The sequence below is a fragment of the Phacochoerus africanus genome, chromosome 9 (assembly GCF_016906955.1).
Source record: "Phacochoerus africanus isolate WHEZ1 chromosome 9, ROS_Pafr_v1, whole genome shotgun sequence".
NCBI lineage: Eukaryota > Metazoa > Chordata > Mammalia > Artiodactyla > Suidae > Phacochoerus > Phacochoerus africanus.
The window spans coordinates 115,553,105-115,573,846 of NC_062552.1; the positions used below are offsets into that span (position 1 = coordinate 115,553,105).

At 52.6% G+C, this 20,742-nt stretch overlaps 1 protein-coding gene across 6 annotated transcripts in view; it reads right to left on the reverse strand.

The window, feature by feature from the left end:
- Nucleotides 1–3,873: 3,873 nt before the first annotated feature.
- CCDC88C (coiled-coil domain containing 88C) overlaps nucleotides 3,874–20,742 on the reverse strand; it is a 128,031-nt gene continuing 111,162 nt past the window's right edge. For 3 of the 6 annotated variants that reach the window (XM_047796208.1, XM_047796207.1, XM_047796210.1), the window contains 5 exons: nucleotides 15,537–15,725; nucleotides 11,481–11,549; nucleotides 9,062–9,130; nucleotides 7,856–8,133; nucleotides 3,874–5,957 (listed from right to left, as the gene is read on the reverse strand). In XM_047796208.1, the coding sequence (XP_047652164.1) occupies nucleotides 4,974–5,957; nucleotides 7,856–8,133; nucleotides 9,062–9,130; nucleotides 11,481–11,549; nucleotides 15,537–15,725 (1,589 nt within the window). In that variant the 3' untranslated portion in view covers nucleotides 3,874–4,973. Of the gene's footprint in view, nucleotides 5,958–7,855; nucleotides 8,134–9,061; nucleotides 9,131–11,480; nucleotides 11,550–15,536; nucleotides 15,726–17,597; nucleotides 18,058–20,742 lie in introns of those variants that run through there. The other 3 variants (XM_047796209.1, XM_047796212.1, XM_047796211.1) reach the window with 3 other exon arrangements.

Consider the following 20,742-nt stretch of genomic DNA (forward strand, 5'->3'; position numbering starts at 1 on the left):
TCTACCCCCTGAAGAAGGGCAAGGAGGGAGAATGAAGCAGAGAGAAGCCTGGGGCAGAAATTCCAGCCTCCAGCCTCCGCCCAAGTGGCCTCCCTGCGCTCTTTGTGGAAGAACACGGTTTGCACACCGACATCCGCTAAGGTGGCCAGCTACCCAGACCCGTCTTTGACGTTCCTCCTTCTTGGCCCCTTCTCAGTTGCTCTGTCTCTTCCTTTTCAAGCCATCCCTAAAAGGTGGGGTGCTCCCAGTGGCACTCTGGCACCAAACTGTACTGGCTTGTGAGATTGGTAAGTATCTAGCATTTTGCAAGCCAGTTGTTAAACACAGCCATCACTGGAGTTCCCGTCATGGCACAGTGGAAACGAATCTGACTAGGAACCATGAGGTTGCCAGGTTTGATCCCTGGCCTCGCTCAGTGGGTTAAGGGTCCGGCGTTGCCGTGAGCTGTGGTGCAGGTCGAAGATGCGGCTCGGATCTGGCGTTGCTGTAGCTGTGTTGTAGGCCAGCGGCGGCGGCGACAGCTCTGATTAGACCCCATAGCCTGGGAACCTCCATATGCCACGGGTGCGGCCCTAAAAAGACAAAAGACAAACCAAACCAAACAAACAAACAAAAACAGCCATCATTAAAAATGAACTTACATACTTATGATTAAATGACTTTTACTAAAAACAATGGTAATATAGACTCAAAATGTGTCACTTCCTATTTACCGTTACCTGTGCTCTCGAGGTACTTTCCACCTGCTCCATCTATATGGAGGTGACATTGTATGACAGGATACACTGCACATCTCTTCCCGTCTGTGGTTAGTGATAGCCTGGCAGCAGCTTGAAATCAGCCATGGTGAGAGCATTTACGCCACAGAAATTGGCAAATGGTGCTGATAGAGGTTGATTTAGGTTTTCTGTAGTATCTAGAGTCTCTAAACTTTAGAAAGTGATGCGGAAAATATGAATAGTGCAGATTAAACTTAAAAGTGTGCCTTGGTGGAGGACCCATTGCGGCACATCGGAAACGAACTCAACTGCTAAGTATCCAGGAGGATGCAGTTTCCACCCCTGGTTTCACTCAGTGGTTTTAGGATCCGGTGTTGCCGTGAGCTGTGGTGTAGGTGGCAGATGTGGCTTGGGTCCTGAGTTGCTGCAGCTGTGGCCAGCAGCTGCAGCTCCGCTTGGACCCCTAGCCTGGGAACTTCCATAAGCCACAGGTACAGTCCTAAAAAAGCAAAAAACAAAACAAAACAAAAAACCCAACTGTGTCTTTGTGAATATTACAGTATGTGAATTTTCTATTTTTTAAAAAGTGTGCTATCTGTAAACCATTACAATGTGAACACCGTAAACAAATTGGGGAGGAGTTCCCGTGGTGGCCCAGCAGAAATGAGTCTGACTAGCATCCGTGAGGATGCAGGTTTGATCCCTGGCCTCACTCAGTGGGTTAAGGATCCAGCATTGCTGTGAACTGTGTGTAGGGTGCAGCGCAGCTGGGATTCTACATTGCTGTGGCGGTGGTGTAGGCTGGCAGCTGTAGCTCTGATTCAGCTACTAGCCTGGGAACTTCCATATGCCTCAGGTGCAGTCCTAAAAAGCAAAAAAAAAAAAAAAAAAAAAGGAAATTTGCCCAGCATTCGGAAACTACTACCTACCTGACTGAGAAGTCACTCATGTCGTCAGCAGATGAACAGATGAGCGAAGTTCTGACATACACCTTTGGCATGTCTCAAGTTCGTCTAACTTGCTACCATAGAAGAAAACATCAACCACCATTCATATTGGAACTACACTCATTCATCAACGGCAAGCATAGGTTGGCTATAAATACACAAGTTTGGCAAAAATCAACGGGAACATTCTAAGAGAATCAATAGGTTGTATAGATTTTATAATAAAAAGTATATATATTTTTATTTTTAGTTTATGCCACACACCCTTTATATCTACCCTTCATGCCTATCCACTCCCCCTGGTTGGTTGATAAACATTTTGGCTGGATGCTTATTGGCTGGTGCATCTCGAGCTTTTCTTATGCTAATTTTCTCTCTCCTGTTCTCAGCCAGGCGAGTCCCTCTTGTTCCACAGAGGGTCCCATTTCTCTCCAGGCGCACCTCCCTTGGGCCTTGCGCATGAATATCCAGTGGCCACTTGGGTATTTCCCAGACCACCAGGTCACGTGTCTCCCAGACCAGGGCAGGGATGGGGCGGGGAGCTGGGGAGGGACGGGATCTGAGATGCCCCCCTCAGCAACAGGAGCCTGGGGCCCTGCCCAGGAGGACCATAGCCTGGGGTTGGCTGTGGATGTGAGCGAGGTGCCCGGACTGAGCCCGGTGGTGATGGAGAGGACCTGGGAGGAGGGCGCGGGACGTCAAACGGGACGTCAAACACTGGATGTACGGGGCCAGACGAGATGAGAGGGGCCGGGGCGGGGAACCGCGTGTTGAGCATCTTGAGGTGGCGACGTCTCTGGGACAGCCCACGCTGGAAGTGCAGACCTGGAGGTTCCAGGGGGAGGCGGGGACTGGGGATACGGGAGCTTCTGGGAACTGATTATAATGACAGTTGTGTGGATGTGTGTGAGCTTGTCTGGGGCCAGAGGAGGGAGTGATAAGATGGCTGGGTATGCCTTGAGGTGAGCCACAGGACCAAGCCCGCAACAGAATGGGCGTGGCAGGCGTGTCACCTGGGGTGAGTACCCTGAGGTGCCAAGAGGGCTGAGCTGTCTGAGGCAGGCAGACCAGTTGATGGGCTACTGTCAAAACCCAGAGCTGGGGGTGTGTGCGTATGTGACACAGGATGAGAACTGCTGGCTAAGATGAGGGGGCCCAGATTCCAGACAGTCCAGGATGTGTAGAGAGGTGGCGTCAGGCCCACATCAGACTTCTGGCCTCTATGTGAGCCTGCAGTCCTGGGGGTGGGGGTGACGGTGGGGGAGAAGGGAGGGGCAGTCAGCACTGGGGAAGCCGGGAGTGGCCAGCCCTGAAGGGGTGCAAGGAGAGTTAAAGGCGGAACCCAGGGTTTGTCACCCGGGAAGCTTTCAATGAATGTCCCTGGAGGGAAGGAGTGAATGGGGGCAGGGGGCACTGGCCAGCCTGAGCACTGAAGAGCTGTCCCAAGGAGGGGATGGTGAGGGCCAAGGGGTGACTGGCTAGGCGTCAAATCTGCGAAGAGCACACGGGACGAAGGCTGCAAGGTGGCCGAGGTTCAGAGGCTGAGTGGTCAGGCACGATGGATCCCAGAGACGTGGAAAAGAACGGGCGAGGAGACTCTTCAAAGTTTGGGGCAGCTGGAAAGGAGACATTGAGGCAGCGACTGGACAGAAAACCATCTGAGGAAAGAGTTTGTGAGGCGCAGCTATTTCTCTGCCTCGGACCCCTTGCCCACCCCATTCATCCAACTCAAGCCTCTGATCCGAGGCCCCTGGGGTTTCTATTCCAGCTCCGGCACTTCCCAGCTGAGGGACCTTGGGAAAATCCAAGGACCCCGGTAGGCGGAGGTCCAACCGTGACATGAATCCCAGATCAAAATGGGATTCAAGTCACACGAAGTCAAAATAAATCCAGGTCTAGAAAAAAGCTGTTGTAAAGAGGAAAGCTCGCCCCGCACATCTTCTGACCTCACGGCCAAAAGAGCTGTGGACCCCCGAGCCCCACAGCCTCGTCAGTGCTGCCTTAACGTGTGTGTGGAACACTAGGACCCAGTACTCTTCCTGTCCTTTTATTACAATCCTATAATCCCATCCTTGAGTTCCAGGAGTGGCTAAATCCTAAAAGGGATCCTAACATTTCCACTTCTTCCCCAGTGTATTAAATCAAAAGGAAACCTCCCCCACCCCAGAAAAAAGCCCCTAAAAAAAGCCACAAACAAAGTCACCAGGTTTAGTACATCCCAGGAGAAGCACCTTTACTAAACCACAGGAAACGAAACGTGCCAGGAATCTGACCAAATACACAAAGCAGCAGGTGAGATTCTGGAGAAGAAAGAATAACTCCCAATGGAACATAAATAGACCCCCTCGAAGTACATATATTTCACATGAGTGTGTACATACATATGTAATATATTAAAAGAAATTTGGTTTCTACCATGAGCAGTTACTCAGAAATAATAAATCAACATCTCGCCTGAGACAGGGAGGTGGGGGCGCTGCAGCCACGTCACAAACGGAGCGTGCACCTCGCCCCGCACACGCCTCCCCTCTGTACACTATGTATACTCGCTGGGCCGGGGGCTCCTCTCTGCCCCTCCCCCCGGCCCAGCAGATCCAGTGTTTCCAAACAAGGGAGCCACTGAAGGCAGGGGTCCGACTGGCGTCGGGAGCCCTCCGTGCAGAGCCCAGGGGCAGCTGCGGGGTTGGGGAGGCAAACGCCCTAGGCAGAGGCCCCAGCCTGGAGGCCACCTTGGCTCTGGGGTGTAGGGAAGTGCTCGGGACCCCAGCAGTGGCGCGGCAGCGCTCCCGGCTCTCAACAGTGAGCCTGCCTCTGGGGTCCGCCCAAGGCCCTCAAGACCTTTGTCGTTTGGCCAGGCTGGGCTGCTAGGATCAAATGGCTTTTGGGAAGGGAGTAGTTTTCAGACCCACTGGGACTCAGCCCTGTGTGAGTGTGTGAGTGTGAGTGTGTGTGTGTGTGTGGTTGCCCACGCCCACATTCATGCATGTTTCAGTGGAGGTCAGCAAGTTGCAAATGAGTGTTCTACAGGGGTGCACTCATATAGTGTCTGCTTTGGGGTCAGTTCTGAGTGTCCCCATGCCAAAGTGGATTTGTTCAGAAGATGCCAGCTGCCGGAGGCTAGAGATGCAGAGACAGGTGCCCAGTGGGGGGTGCAGTCCTCCCAGGGCTTGGCACAGTGAAGTAATAACAACACAGAAGAAATGCACGGGAACCCTTTCCTCCTAAAACCCTTTCCTGGCACCGCAGGCGCAGGGGGGAAGGTGCGTCAGTAGTTTTTCGGTTCAGGAGCCTCGGGTCCGGGACCAAGTCACACACAGCCGTACTCGTACCACACCGTCTTCTGGTCCCCAGGCTCAGGGGACGCTGGCGTGCTCTTGGTGCTGCTCCCACGACTGTAGTCCTCGGGGGCCCGGCTGCCGTGGGGGGCCAGGTCGGGAGGCCTGCTTGAGCCCTTGGCGGGGAGGCCCTCGCTGGGGCCCTGCCCTGGGGCCCCGTCCCCCTCCGAGGGGCTGAGCCCCGTCCGGACAGGGACGATGGTGGCTGCCTCCCCCAGGTGGGAAGGTGCTGGGGGCTTAGTCCTGGCGGCCAGGGCTGCAGCAGGTGGGAAGTGCTGGAGCTGGGAGCTGCTGCTGCCGCTTCCAGCCGCAAGGGCTGGGGCCGTGGCTGACTGCTGCAGGGGAGCCAGCCTCTCCTCCTTCGGGGGGGCCAGGGAGAAGCGCCTCACGTCCAGTGGCCGGCTCCGGGGGCCGGGGCCCTGGCAGGAGCCACCAGCCTTTCCCACAAGTGGGGTCCGCTCCCGGGCCAGGCTGTGGGAGCCGGGGCTCTGCAAGCCGTGGCCACCTGTCTCTCTGCCCCCCGAGGAGTCGGAGCCCCCTGGCTCCTGTTTGCAGGCCTCCGGCCCGCTGGCCCGGAGGAGGTCGGCGGAGGCCAGGCTGAAGGCCCGGCTCAGGGATGCGCTCCGGCCGGCAGGGGCGTGGGCAGCGGGGGGCATGGTGGCCTGCCGGGGCCTGCCCAGGGACAGGCTCTGGGGGGGCTGCGCTGGCCTCTGGGGGGCACTGGGCGGGGCCTCGGCCTCAGCAGGTCTGAGGTTTGGCTTCACGTATTGCCCGGGCTTCAGCAGCTTCCCCTCAGAGGCGGTGATGGCCACCTTAACGGTGGGGGCCACAAGGCTGGTGGGCATTCTGGCCCCTTCTTTCCTGGCAGGTGGGCCTGGCTGGCCGCCGACGCCCGGGAGCTCACCAGCCTTTCTGAAGTAGTCGCTCAGCAGGTCATCCCGGCAACTGGGAGCATCCTAGAGAGGAGAGAGGAAGGCCTGAGTGAGAGCCGGGGGTCTGGAGAGCCCCCTCCCACCCAGGGTGACCCTGTGCAGCCTTGCAGGGCCAGGACCGAAGCTCCCTGCCTGGCCACTTGAAGGCCTAACATCCCTGCTGCACACAATGCCCCGGTCAGGATGGGGAGGAGGGGAGCGGGGCCTTTCACAGATTATCAGGGAGAGGCCCCAGCCGCCACTCAGTAGTCCCCCCCACCCCCGATTTGACAAGCAAGAAAGCGGATCTAGAGAGAAAATGACTCTGCACAAGCCCCTTCCACGTTATAAAGCAGTCAGGCCAACTGCTGCCCTCTGTTTCCCATCTTTCCACCAAGCAGAGCAGGTGGCAACGTGCGGACTGGCAGGACTGGACCTTGGGGACGGCCCTCCTCGCTCAGACACACTGCAAAGGCTTTACTGCGGGCCAGAGAGAGCAAGAGGAACCAACCACACTCAGGACCTCACTGGCCCTCAGACCTTTCTCCTGATGGAAGAAAGCAGAGAGGCAGGCACAGGGGCAGGCGGGGGCGGTGGGAACCAGAGAGGCCGACCGTCCAGGAGAACAGGAAGGCGGCCCAGCCCTCTAGACTGTACCCGCTCCAGCGGCTGCCTCCCACCACCCGGCTGCCACCCCCGACCCCGGGAAACTGGTGTCCACCGCTGACCCCCTGGGGACCAAGCTCTAGGAACCTGCTCTGGTAACTCCAGCCTCCTGCCAGCACCTCCCAGCCTGGAGTCAATCGGAGGTTTCTCCAGAGGCTGATGATGCAACAAGGGGAAGCGAAGCAAGTTCACGCTGGAGATGAAAGTCAGGGGCTGAGAGCTGCTGTAATCAGACCCCAGCCTGCCTCGACCTGTCAGGGGGTGTCAGGCTGCAGGATGAGTCAGCAGCTCAGGAACCACCTGCCAACAACTCCTAGTCCCAGAAAACATCTGGATGCTCAACTTGACAGAGGTGCAACCTGCTGTTTCACACTAGCTTGAAGCCACACTCTCGGGTGTGTGGACAGTAAGGTCCTGTGCCATCAATATCGAGATGGACAGGAACCATTTACTGAGAGCTCCCCTCATGCCACTGTGCTAGGAACAAGGAGCATGGTGGCAGAAAACTCATTTAATTCTGAAAGCAACCTCGAGGAGTTATTTAAGGGTGTATTAAAATAACCTTTAATCGGTAAGAAAATTGAAGTCATGGAGGTCAGACACCTAGAACCTAGGGCTGACACGGGGGGGAGCTGTTTTCTGCACCCTGGCTCTTTTCTGCACACTTCGAACTTCTTTGACACCTACCTGCAGGAGGGCACTCAGGGAGCCCACCTCACTGTCCCCCTCCCCACCGCCCCTTAGCACCACAGCACTCAGGGAGGGGAGGCCTGCTCGGGAGAGGGTGGGGGTGTCGGGGATGTGGGGATAGTGAGGCTGGGCGCCTTGAGCAAATAGGAGGGGCTGGGGGGTGGCTCTCAGCGGTTCTCAGTCTGTGGCTGCTTTCCCGCTGAAGTGGCAGAGCTGAGGAGTTGCAAGAGAAACCGCCTGGCCTGGGAAGCCTAAAATATTTATTAGCTGGCCCTTTATAGGAAAAACTCGCTGCCTTCTGCTGGTGACAGCTCAAGGGCAGTGGGTACTCAGAACTCTGATACAAAATCCAGTGTGAGATCCTAACCCTGCAAGTGGTGTCCTGGCCAGCAGCGGGTGCACCCCATCCCCGCCCTCCGCACTGGCACCAAGTTCTGCCCGCTGGCTTCACAGGTGGAGAAAATGCCTGGGAGGCCTGGGGATGTGCCAGCCACCGGGTATCCCTCCCCGTCCAAGCAGCCCAGCCCCGAGGCCGCGCCACCCCTGCCCCATCCCTTCCTGTGACTTTGCTGCTACGGGCCACTCACGGGAGACGGGGAGCCCCGGTTGCTCTCCTCCAGGAACTCCTCCAGGGTGACCATCTCACTACTTGGGGAGGCGGAGCAGGGCCGCGCCCCGCCATGGGGCAGGGCAGCACCCCTCTTCTGGACACCTTCCTGGGGGAGAGGCCCGTTCCGGGGTGGGGGGTACTCATGGCGGCCAAGGGCGGGGCGCCCTGGGGTGCTGGCAGGGACCGTGTCCCTGCTGGGGATCAGGTCTTCACTGCTGAAGCTCTCGGACCTGCGGTGGAGCTGGTCGGAGGAACCTGGGGTCGGGACGGGCGACACAGAGAAACACGTGTTAGCCTCCTCTCCCCGCCTCCTACCTCTGGTGGGCTCACTTAACACACAAAGGACCCCACCCGAGCACCCAGGACGCTCTTCTCCCAGGCTGGGATTTTGGAGGTTCAGGACCCACCCCCCAGTGCTTAGCACTCAGAGCAAAATAACTTGAGATAAGGGCGGAAAGCTTCGCTCAAGTTTAAATCAGTAACAGCTGTAAGGCACCGCGCTCATGAGCCTATTCATTCACACGCGCGGGGGTTGCTGGTTCAGCACCTGCTACAAGCCAGGTGGCCTTTAGAGGCTGGTCATGTGGACACTAAGAAGTACACAAGTTTTATGGCCTCGGGACGGCAAAGTTCTTTCCAGATTTATTCATTAAGACAGACTGTATTCTGTACCATAAAATGAATTTAAGAGAACATAAAAAAAGCAAAGCCATCCATCCGCTCTGTTCCTGACCACAGGGGAACGAAACTACTTTATGGTCCCCATTCTAAGGATGAAGTAACTTGGATTCAGAGGATGGGTGACTCGCCTGGGTGCCCAGAGCCTGCCGTGGGGGTGAAAGGATTTGAATCCCAATCCATGTGAATTCTTGGCCTGCACTCATTGAAACTGTGATGTGGCCTAGGAACACCAATGAAGAATGCGTGCACGATCCTGATAACTGTATTTTGGGTTTTTTTTTTTTTTTTTTTTGGCCACGGCTGCAGTATGGGGAAACTGCCAGGCCAGGGATGGAACCCACGCCACAGCTGTAACCAGAGACACAGCAGTGAAAACACTTAGCCCTTGACCCTCTGAGCCACCAGGGAACTCCAGTAATTGTATTTCTAAAATTACAAATATAAGCTCAGAGCCAAAGATCCACTTACACTGAAAAGTGCCCGGAAGGAAAGGTCAGCTTACCTTTCAGGTTAAGAGGTGAGCTGTCGCTGGATGCATTTCTACTGCTCTCCAAGCTCCCTGGCCTGGACGCTGAAAAGAAACATCAACATTTAACCTAAAGGGCGATGACTGAGAAAAATCATGGAACAAAATAACTGTGCTGAAGTTAAGCCAGGTGCCCCCAGGAAGGGCGGCCTGCAGTATTTTTTTAAAATTAGATTTAAGGCTGTAGCTTAAAACAAGTTTGTTCATGATGGAAATCTCATGCAGAACTCAAAATGTCGACCAAAAAAGAAAGGGGCTGCTCTGGGTAAGCCAAGGGTAGAGGTGTCCAACCCGTCACTGTGCAGAGCTTCTGGAACATTCGTGAAAACCCCCTGCCTAGACCACAACAGTGTGGCCTGGTCAGGGCGGAGCCAGGAAGCGGCAGTATGTGCACGTGTGCGCAGGGAGCAAGTGCCTGGGTGCAGGGAGGCTTGGGTTCCCCTGGTCCTGGGAGTGGGAGCTGGACCCTCAGGAGGAGAGGGCGCGCTGGCTTTCCCTGGCTGTTTGCTGTCCTCCCGCTCATGCGTCTTAAACTCACATCTGCCTCAAAAGGAAAAACTGACCTTTAGGCGAAGAAGCGCTGGCGGGAACTAGCCCTCCTGGCTGCCGTGTGCACCCAGGGAGCGTGTCTGCAGCAGCTCTTGGCTCAGAGGGTGAGCATCAGGCACAGGAAGGGTGACCCCCGCCCCATGCGAAGGGCAGGTGGTGCCTTCCAGGCCCACCTCTCCCTGTCTCCTCCGCCAGCCCAGCAGCATGGGCCTCACCAGCCCCAGATCAGTGTTTGTCCTGCTGGACCAGCAGCCCCTGGGGGACAGGGACTGTGTCCCTGTCATCTCTGCATCCTCCTAGCACACAGCTGGTGTTGGGCTGACTGCACTGGGAACAGGGGACACACTGCCGACCACCCCCCGCCCCCAAAGCAAGCTTGCTCTTGTTTGACTGGGTCTTTAGGGCACTCGGTTCCCAAGTGCTGGGCGTGTTCTCTGCAAATAGCAGGCATCTGGAAAACGCTTGTTAGCTAACGGGGTTGGGGACGAGCCAAAAAGCACATGGTTTTCGTGTATGGTAAAAAAGCAGAATAAGTCTTCTGAGAAGGGAATAGTTGAAATTTTTAAAAAATGCACATCTCTCTTTAAAAAGGAAATAAATTTCACTAAAAGAAAATCATGATACATACAAATCAACGGGCCCCCAAGGCACTTTTATCTAAGTAATGCATCAAAAACTCCTTTCCTGGAGTTCCCACTGTGGCTCAGTGGGTTATGAACCTGACTAGTGTCCTTGAGGATGCGGGTTCGATCCTTAGCCTCGCTCAATGGGTTAAGGATCCCGTGTCCCTGTGAGCTGTGGTGTGTAGGCTGCAGATGCGGCTTGGATCCCACGTTGCTGTGGCTGTTGTAGGCCACCAGCTGCAGGTCTGACCGGACCTCTAGCCTGAGAACCTCCAGATGCCATGGATGTGGCCCTAAAAAGATGAAAAGAAAAACATCTTTCCCTTCTTTTTCCTAGCTAAGAGAAGCTCAAGGCATCAAAATACTTAAGAAGAAAACCCCTTTGGTCAGCTGACAAGCAGAAAGCCGGCTGCTCAGGTTTAGCAAAGGCTGCAGGCAGGAGATCCCTCCTGCTGGGTTGTCTATCACTCAACAGCAAGCCAAAAGGGCTCCCTTGTGTCAAACCGTTTCGTTGCAGAGCGGGTCTTTACGCGTCTAAGTTGGAAATCTCTGTGTTTGCATCCTAAATCTTTTTAGACAACAGATAGGGGAGGAGGTGACGCCAGCTCCTACACGGAGCACTTCGGAAGGAAACCGAAGCCAATGTAAACTTTCTGAGTTTTTCTTTTTTTAATTATCTTCCTACCCCTTTGGGGTTTTTGTCTTGCAAAAACTTAAAACAACACAAAGCCACTTTTAATTTTTGAGAAGGTTGGTATAATTCCCAGTTTCCCGTTGGCAGAAATGCATAATATGCCTAAATCAAACGGCAAGTGCTTCTAACAATTTCTAAGACGAAATACAGCTCGGAGCTCCCCTGGGCAACTAAAATCCAAGTGAAGACAGTCGGAGATCTTTCCATAATCAATGCTCCCTGTGGGGTCACCAGAACTTCCTGGCATATACAGGAGGGTGCTTTAAAACAAGGGGCGATAAAGCCTCTAGTAGTGGGATGTTTGATAAGAAGTGACTTCCCCGTCACTGGAGGTATGTAAGCAGAAGCCACATGCACAGGCCGCTGGGGAGGGCAAGGAAGGAGCGTGGAGGAACTGTGGGCCCCATTCCCACTCGGCACAACAACTCCACTTTCACTTGTTTTGTGTGCTGGACTATCCACCCAGAGCCTGGCAGGAAGGAAACTGGGAGCAAGTCGAGAGCCCAGGTCCGTCGCACTGACCACTCACCGTACTGCCTATGGTGAGCGAACTCGAGCTCCAGGGACGGCTCGCAGAGGCTGTCGTCGGAATTATAGCCTGTGGCGAAGAGAAGGCTGATGAATCGGGTTCTGGAACAGCCACAGGGAAACTGGGGCCCGCTGCCAGGCGGCCACCTCTGAACCTGGCCTGGCCCGAGTCACGGCAGTGTCCAGCTCCGGGGAGCGAGGGAGTGGAGTGTGGACCGAGCCTCTTCCACCCCCGCCCGTTTCTCCTGCTCCTCGCACTCCCGGCTCCTAGTTTGCTTTGACTTTAAACCCCATTTCGGCCGGTGCGGTGACCGGGATGGGAAGACCAAAGCAGCGATCGGACCTCAGGACAACACAGCAAGAGGAGCTGAGTGTTCAGGGCCCTGGGGAGCCCCTGCCAACCTCCCAGGTCAGGCCGTGCCAGTGATTCTGGTGTGAGGGCCACACCATCTCCAGGTGGCAGGAGGAAAGAACCGGCACCTGAGCATGAGGCTGACTCCCTGGGCACCAGCAGCTCCTAAACAGAAACAGCCCTGGAATCTTCAGGCCACTGTCAACTGCCCTTTCCCTGAGAAGGACTCAAATGCCTGTGCCCCACACCTGCCAGCTTCTCTCTGACAGCGGACCCCGGGTCCCCTCCAAAATGATGACAGGGTCTCCGCTCCCTGCCCCCAATTCCTATTGGAAAAATGCTGGTGGTGAGATATGCCCAAACTTAGGCAGATCCAACTGCTTCCTCTGCAGGTTAACTGTCTCCATGAGGAGATGAGGGCAAGGCTCCTTAGCTCAGTGCAGGCAGGAGAGTACGAGCTGTGTGTCCCCCCGAGCGCCTCACCCCAAGCAGAGGGTTAATTAAAACCTGCTGCTTTGACCTCAACAATGCAAGTGTGGCTACTGATAGGTAGATGGTTGGTGGTTAAACCTGGCTAATTATCCGACTTTTCTGGAAAACTTTAAAAAAAAGATGAAATCTTATTTAGGAAAAGTATATCTGTATGGGTCCTTTGACCTGGTAAACCGACATCTAGGAATCAAGTCTGAGGACTGGTTGGTTGACTCTAATACCATTTTAATTACTATGGGCCCACAGATATAAATGAGAAAGGTCTCCATGATACATGGCTAAATAAAAAAAAAAAAATCAAGGTGCGTATAATTTTTTTTTACAAAAAGAAGAACTGAAGGTATATGTAAGAAACTAAGAAAAAGGAGTTCCCATCGTGGCTCAGCAAAAACGAATCTGACTAGCATCCACGAGGACACAGGTTCCATCCCTGGCCTTGCTCAAAAACAAAACAAAACAAACAAACAAACAAAAACTAAAAAAAAAAAGGGAGGGGGGTTATCCACAGGGTGATTTTGGAGTGGGGGGAAAGGGAGAGATGTGAGACTTAGAAAATCTAAGTATGCCCTTTTACATAATTTAGCTTTTTTTTTTTTTTTTTTTTTTTTTAATTTCTTTTTGCGGCTATACCTGCGGCACATGGGTTCCCAGGCTATGGGTTGAATCAGAGATGTAGCTGCCGGGCTACACCACAGCCACAGCAATGCGGGATCTGAGCCATGTCTGTGACCTACACCACAGCTCACAGCAATGCTGGATCCTTAACCACTGAGTAGGGCCAGGGATCAAACCGACATCCTCATGGATACTAGTTGGGCTCTTAACCTGCTGAGCCACAATGGGAACTCCAACTTAGCTTTTACATCATGTAAATATTTTATGTATTAAAAAGCACAGGATTAATTTAAAAAGAAAAACTCTAAAACTGAAAAACAAAACCAAATAAACCTTACTGTCTATCAAATTGCTAACTAACATAATCACACAAGAGAAAAAAAATTTCCAGTAAACTGAATGTAAACTTCTGTGCATCCTTAGTGAGATATAATCTCATAACTACAAAGAAAGCAAACATCATACAGTGATTGTATTGTTAGTGGCAATATTGGTATTATAATTTTTTAACCGTTATGGCGTATCTTTGGAAAAATAAGTAAATGTTTCAGAAGACAAGGCCTCTGTGTAAGAAAAGTAGAATGAGTGTGAAATCAAAGAAAAAAAATCCCTGAAATGTTAAGTCTGAATTGGAAATACTGACATGAGCTCATCGTATCTCTGTGTCCTTTCTTTACTGACAGGGTCTAGAAGTACTGACATCTCGGGTAGTGCCCGGATCTTATAAATTCTGCTCTAAAAGGATTTAGATTTACTTCAAGAAATGCCAACTCTAAGGGAGACTTCCTTTTCTTTTTTTTTTTTTTCTTTTTCTTTTTCAGGCCACATCTGTGGCATATGGAAGTTCCCAGGCTAGGGAATTATGGGATCCGAGCCGCGTCTGCGATCTATAGCTCAAGGCAGTGCTGGATCCTTAACCCAGTGAACGAGGCCAGGGATCGAACCCGAGTCCTCATGGATACAAGACGGGTTCATTACCTACCGCTGAGCATAACAGGAACGCCAGGGTTTCCATTTTGAAGGTGGTTTTACACCTGCGGGCGGGCAGTAAATGCCCAGACCATGAGGACTGGGCTGCCGGGGAACTGTCGAGGGCAGTGCTGGGCTTACAGTGGGATGAACCCTCATGCAACCATTTGAATGGCCAGGGAGGCTTGGGCTCTGGTTCAGGATGGGATCCGGGCTCAGACAGCCTGTGGGTGAGCCTGGAGGGCTGGACCTTGACCCACAGAGACCTCGGGGACTGCAGAAGAGGAGAAGGTGTTCCTGGCTGCACCCCAGAGCCCAGAACCCAGGGGCGACTGAGGACTGTGGACAACAGACACCCTTGCCACGCCCGGCTCAGAGCATGCCTGTCCCGGCCAGCACACGGCGCAGCGGCGCCAACAGCCGGCACAAGTGATGGCACCGGCAGCATCCAGCCAGCAGTGGGGAGAACTGCCCGGCTGCCCTGTGCCCACTCCACTCACCTTCTCCCCAGGGAAGTGTTTCCCATGTGTAAGCAGTGGGACAAAGGAGGGACCCTGCCCATCTTCACTTTGCTTGTCAGCCCAAGGTTGCACCTACCCTGGTTTCAAGAGCCAAGACGGTGGTGTTACGACAAATAACAACCACTTCTTGGTCTTCAATTTCTAACCTCCTAGAGGCAATCACTTTTAGGTTTTGGATAGTTTCGTATCTCTGAATTATCAAGGGAATGTCCGTTCTGTTGGCATATTTTAAATTATGCAAAAATTAATTATAAAAAATTAAAGCTTTGGGCTTTATCTTGTCCTGTTTGCATATTTTACATTTCCAAGTGCTCCCCCCACCCCCATCGGCTCTTTTTGTAGCACCTGTTCTTGTCTCACGGGTACAACAGCTCTGTTTATCTCCTGACCACGTGAATGACAGGCATCGTCTAGCTTTTATCGCCATGCTCTTGTCTGCCTCTCACACTGGTTTTGGCTTCTGCTTCTGGACACTTTCCTCGGGATCCACGGGCTTCACCTGCCATGATCTGACGGAGCTGGGAATTTCTTAAGCTAATCAGGTGACTCCAAGAATGTCTTAATCTCACATCTAAAGAGATGTGCACGGCTACCGGCAACCCGGGAGACCTTGGGTTTGTAAATCCTTCCCCCCAACCCCCTTGTTTTCCACTTGAGACACTTGTCCTCCACTTGAGAAACCACCCTCCAGTTCAGAGGCCCTCCCGCTCCTGTGTCCTCCCCAGGGACTAAACCTCCAGACCTCTCTCCCAAGCTGGGCTGAGGAAGGCTGTCTGCTTTAGTGCAAACTCTGGCGCACCTCCCTTCTGGAGCTGCCTGATGCTGCCAAGTCCCCAACGGCGGTGTGGGAGTGGGGCCTGGGGCGTTCCCACTAGCGGCTTGGAGTCAGGCCTCTAGGTGGTGAAGTTGTCTGCCCAGGGTCACCCACCCGGCTGCTGGCAGGGCCGAGGTCTGAACCCGTGTCTGTGACACCAGAGCTTGTCTGCCCACAGCTCAACCACTTCTCAGCCTGAGACCCCGCCTAACCCCCAAGAGCCTGCGGTCTTTAGGAAGGACCCTGAGCCCCAGATGCTCAGCCTTCTTGGTTCTGGAAGGACCCACGACTCACCTTTGGTGCGGCCTGGGTGCCGGGAGATGGGGGTGGAGCTGGAAGGGGTTGTGTTGATGGCTGAGGTCGAACAGGGCCGGGGGCCCAGCTCCACGGGCCAGAGCTTCACGGCTGGGTCGGCAGAGGCGTCCTTGCGGTCAAGGCTGCCTCTGTGCGGGGACGCTCGCTTTGGCTTTAGGTCCCCAGGGCCTGGGGCAGAGAAGGACATTGAGAAACGGGGCTGCAGAATCCTATGCTCAGGCTGGGCTACCACGCAGAAGCCTAGAAGCAGGGGCAGCAGGGCACACAGACCACAGGGACAAAAGCTGAGCTGCCCGCTTCCCGGGCTGTGGTTTAAAAAGGAGGGCCCTGGCGACAGGCCTGTGTCAGAGGCCGCGAGAGGCTGGCCCTGGCTCCAGTGATGGGCCATCCTGCGAGCCCTGAAAGGCCGGGAGAAGATAAAGGAAGCCCTCCAGAGGAGCCACAAAATGTTGGCAAAAGTCCATACTAACGACAGGGCACACCTGCCATGTATTATCCCCGTATATAACTCAAATCCTCGCTTTTAAAAGATCCTGGCGGATGTCTGCTCAGGATCCCTCGGACTTGAGGCCCAGGTCCTGAAGGCCCAGGACATGTCTGGCCAACTGGCCTCACTGACAACCTGAGAAAACTTACTGTTACCTTAACAATCAGAAGCCCTTAATCTCTACATGGCGAGACGACCGCAAGGATTTTCACCTCGCATCCTGTGCTCTTCTGCAATCTCTACATTTTCTACCACGAAGACAAACCCTTGTCAAAGTTAAACAAAAGCCCGTATAAAAACATTTTTTTAAAAAGTCTCTACTTAATAGGAGGAAAGGGGCTGGGCTCTCTAAATAGGAGACAAAAATTACTGCAGGTGGAGCTCCTCTCAGCATCGAGACAAGGATGTTTGGCACCATGTCTCACTCCCAGCATCTCGAGGCTGCAGACCCAGCGCCACGCCCACTGTCAGGACCTCGGCACCTCGCCACCCTCTTCCAAGGACCGAGAACACCTGACCCGCCTGCCCCCTCAAGGTGTGGACTCCCTGGGACGCTTTGAGCGCTCAAACCTTAGGACTTGAAATCCAGGTAAAATTTGGATTTCTGAAAGGTAACCTTGATGAGAAGCAAGATTCAAGTCTGGTGGGATGAACGGGACAGACATCCAGCAGGTGAGGTTAACATGAGGAGCAGAGGGGAGGCGGAGATGACCAAGCCGTTAGCACGTACAGCAGAGAAACAGCGCGGTTCCCACAGCATGCTTGGAGGACAGGCCTCAGGGGGCCAGGACCACGGCAGCCCAGGGCTCTCCAGGCGAAGCCAGCGCCGCATCCGCTGACTTCAACCCCTTAACGCTTAGGTATTCTTTTCTGGAGTTCCCTTGTTTTTTATGGTACTGGTTTTCCATTTACAGTACAGGCAATAATGATCCTGCCTTTTCAAATAAGTGAAAGTGGAAATGGTGAGTCAATTCAAGGAGAAACATGTCAGCAATCAGACAGGCGCTATCAGGATGTGGCCAAAATCATGAAGATGGTACAAGAATGACTGGTGACAGAAAAAAACCGCAGTAGCTAAAGGCCTCTATCGACCAGCCTTTCCCCTGCTCTGGGCATGACTGGCGTGCTGATGTCCTTTTTTGTCCACTGCTGCTTTCACGTCAGCATCCGAGATGTCAGAGGACCACAGCCCAGACCTAAAAGTTCATTCTGGGCTGGACTCTGCCTGGGCAATATTGATGCAATAAGTCAAAGGGCTTGAATGGAGCAATAAATCCTTCAAAACACAGAACGGCCCTGAAAAGGGCCTCATGGGCAAAAGCCAACAATGTGGAGCTCTGACAGAGAGAAGGAGAAAGGGCAGTGGTTTTAAATTTAGCTGCTGAAAAATAAGTCTTCAAAAACAACAACAACAACGAACCTCCCTCGACAGAGGCTGTAGGTTTTAGGAAGCATAGCGACAACTGACCAGTTCTGCTTTACACGCGGGCGTGACATAAGCCTGCAGGTGCGAGAGGGGGGCAGCACACGGCCACTGGACTTACTCAGCACCGACATCCTGGCCCAAGGACCTGTGCACGGATGTCCCGAGGCTCCCTTACAACTGTGCTGTGCTGGAGAAAACGGTCCAGAGGGTGTGACAACTCATCTTCTCTTTGGAAATCAGAATCCACGCTGGCTACTTTAAGTCTGGCTTGGAATGGGGTCAAGAGGAGGGGTCCGCTAGGGTCGTCTGGCCTTTAGGTACTGTTTGTTTTTTTTTTTTTTTTTTGGTTTTTTTCTTTCTCGTTTGAGTTTCAGAGATGGAGGAGGGTACACGATGAAGACACATGCTAAAGGGAAAGGATTAGAAATCTCCCATTTCTGGAAAAGGGAGAGGCTCGAGAGGAGAGGATGGGATGTCAGGGGAAGACCAGAACCGCAGGCGTTTAGAGAGAGCTGGGTGGGCCGATGGAGACTTGTCTTTGTCTTTGCTTTTGCTTCTCAAAAAGGGACTCTTTTTGCGCTGAGCTGCTAAATCGTTACCCCCGGGATAACCCAAGAGAGAAAGGAGAAAAAAAAAAAAAACACAAATAAATGAAATGAATAAAAATCACACACGACCCTAGATTAGTGCCATGTACTTAGGAAATCGGAATCCCGTGCAGCCCAGGAAAGATGGAAACTAGAGCCACAGCAAGACCGGAACCAGGACTCAGTGAATCATTTATGCTCTGCCTCAATTTAATTAATTCAGAGGCATCTGGCTGCCCAAGCTTTACTTACTCAGCACGTGAAGAGAATTACATACAGCTCAAGGAGCCAATGACTGAGACTATTTTTCAATTTCAGTGTGTTAAATTATGAAGTAAGAATGTTTACTAATTTAGGGACCTGGCTTATCTGACTCCTCCATTTGAATGACCGACTCCCTGACGATGCGGCACACATGCTGCTCTTGTTCCTGTTCAAAGACCTTGGGAACAATACTTTCCTGGCCGGCTGCACTGACAGTCTCTCTTGTACATCTGAAAATAACCTCTTTTGGTAGGAGGAGCTTAACACCAACGAAAATACCTCTTTTTCATACCCCCAACCCCTCCACACCAAGAACTATTATGTCCTTTTACATAGCTTACGTATCCTCTACTTTAAATTATAGTCTTATCAGAGTGGGCGACTGGTCTTTTAGACTGTGTCATACAGAAACGGAACCGATTCACCGAATTTCTGATTTAGAATTAAATTTGATCCCGGAATCTCCGCTATTTCTTCCTCCACAGCCCCACTTGGTGGCCGATGCTCACGCCGCAGGATAAGGGACTGGCTTTATGGGAGGCTGGGGTGCACGGCTCTGCCGGGGCCCTGCTCAGGCAGCATGTTTGTGCAGCTTTAACTGCAGGCGGTGCACGTGTGGTGAACAGCTCAGGTTCCAGAGTCGAAAGACCCGTGTTTGAATCCCAGTTCTACCACATATTATACTGGCATGTGTTTCACTGTGTCGAGCCTCACTTTCTCAGCTCTAAAATGGGGATGATTCATTCTGCCTACCTCACAGGGGCACGAGGATTAAATGAGGCAGATGAAGTAAATTGGCTAAAAAGGTGCCGAGCCCCAAGAAATGCCTGGCTGTTGTTATTAATATTTATCATTGACTTGTTCATTCACGGACTGATGCAACTATTTTTTCCCCTCTGATTGTTTTCCTGACTCAATTAGGCTGATTATAGTTAACTAAGCCACATTTTTGGGAGGCTGCACCTGTGGCACATGGAAGTCCCAGGGCCAGAGATCGAACCTGCGTCCCTGCAGTGACCTGAGCCACAGCAGTGACATGCTGGATCCTTAATCCTCTGAGTGGCCAGAGAACTCCTAAGCCAAGTTACGAAGTGGCAAATGTAAAAATATTTAAATAGGATATATGAAAACCTGAGGCCACAGAATCCCTCTAGATGAAAACAAATGTTAAGCTTCATTATCGTTTACCTGCACAAAAGCCCTTTACCTAATCTGTCCTCCTGTAAAGAATGGGAGCGGAAGCATTGGTCCCCAAGCAATGTGTGCAAATGCACGCTTTCTTCTGTGCATTTAAAAGTGACACAGCAGCACTCGAAGTGGTGAACGTCGCCTCCCAAAACCCTTGTGCTCATGTCACACTCAGAGGGTGGCTGGTCACAGGCTCTTAGTGCTGCAATGTCAACTCCTACTGCCGAGAGTGCACGGGTCTCAGACATAGGTCTGATCTTCAGAAAGTTCTGGTGTCCTTCATAAAAATTTAAATTATTCAGGGTGCAGGTTTGGCATAAATAATCCATGAAATGGTGTTTAAAATAAAATTTTAAAGTATTTAAATAAAGATTATTTATTTAAATAAAGATTATTTAAATTAAAAAAAAATAAAATCCAATGATGTTGAACGTAGCTGCTATATTTAATCAATTCTAAGATGCACATTTCTCCTGCTATCTTAACATCGCTGAAACCAGGGTACAGCATCACCACCGGGGCCAGATGGAACCGTGACAGAACTGTCACCGCCCCAACCAATGTTGTGCTCTCATTTTCCTTTTATGTGTGCACACTAGAATCTGTCTAATTAAGTCTTTTAGAAGAGCTATGCACCAAGAGTATAATACAAACCCTAAGTGACACAGCGCTGCATCATCTGACTGCCTGTGGTATACAAAGGAACGGGGCAGCTTGTATTTGACGAAATAAAGCACATTCAACTAGAAATCCATTTCAGAACCTCTGGCAACCTCCGAATGACAGCCCTCATGGAAGGGTACACCAGATGCCCTGGCTGGTGGGACTTAGGGCCAGGTCAGGCTGGAAGAGAAAACCTGACCACCCTTCCCAGTGATTAAAAGATCGGAGCCCCACACAGACTTGCTGAAGACACAAACACGGCACATTGCCTCTGCAATGCACGTGGGCTCTCCCATGTGCCTAACTCTAAAACGGGCTCGTCTCTAGCGACTGTGTGGTTATCAGCTTTGGCTCGAGCCCCTCTCACTGTCTATAGGATTCGTGATGCTTTTCACCTGATGTGGGTTTATTTTTTTCTGGGTTATTAACACACCTAAGGAGACAGACGTGCGTGCACACAGCACACCCCCTTCACGCTCCTACACTCCCGTGCGCACATCCTCACGCCGCCTCCCTCTAACCACCCAATGAGCGGGTGCCCAGGAGCACCCCCTGCAGCCAGGCTGGCGC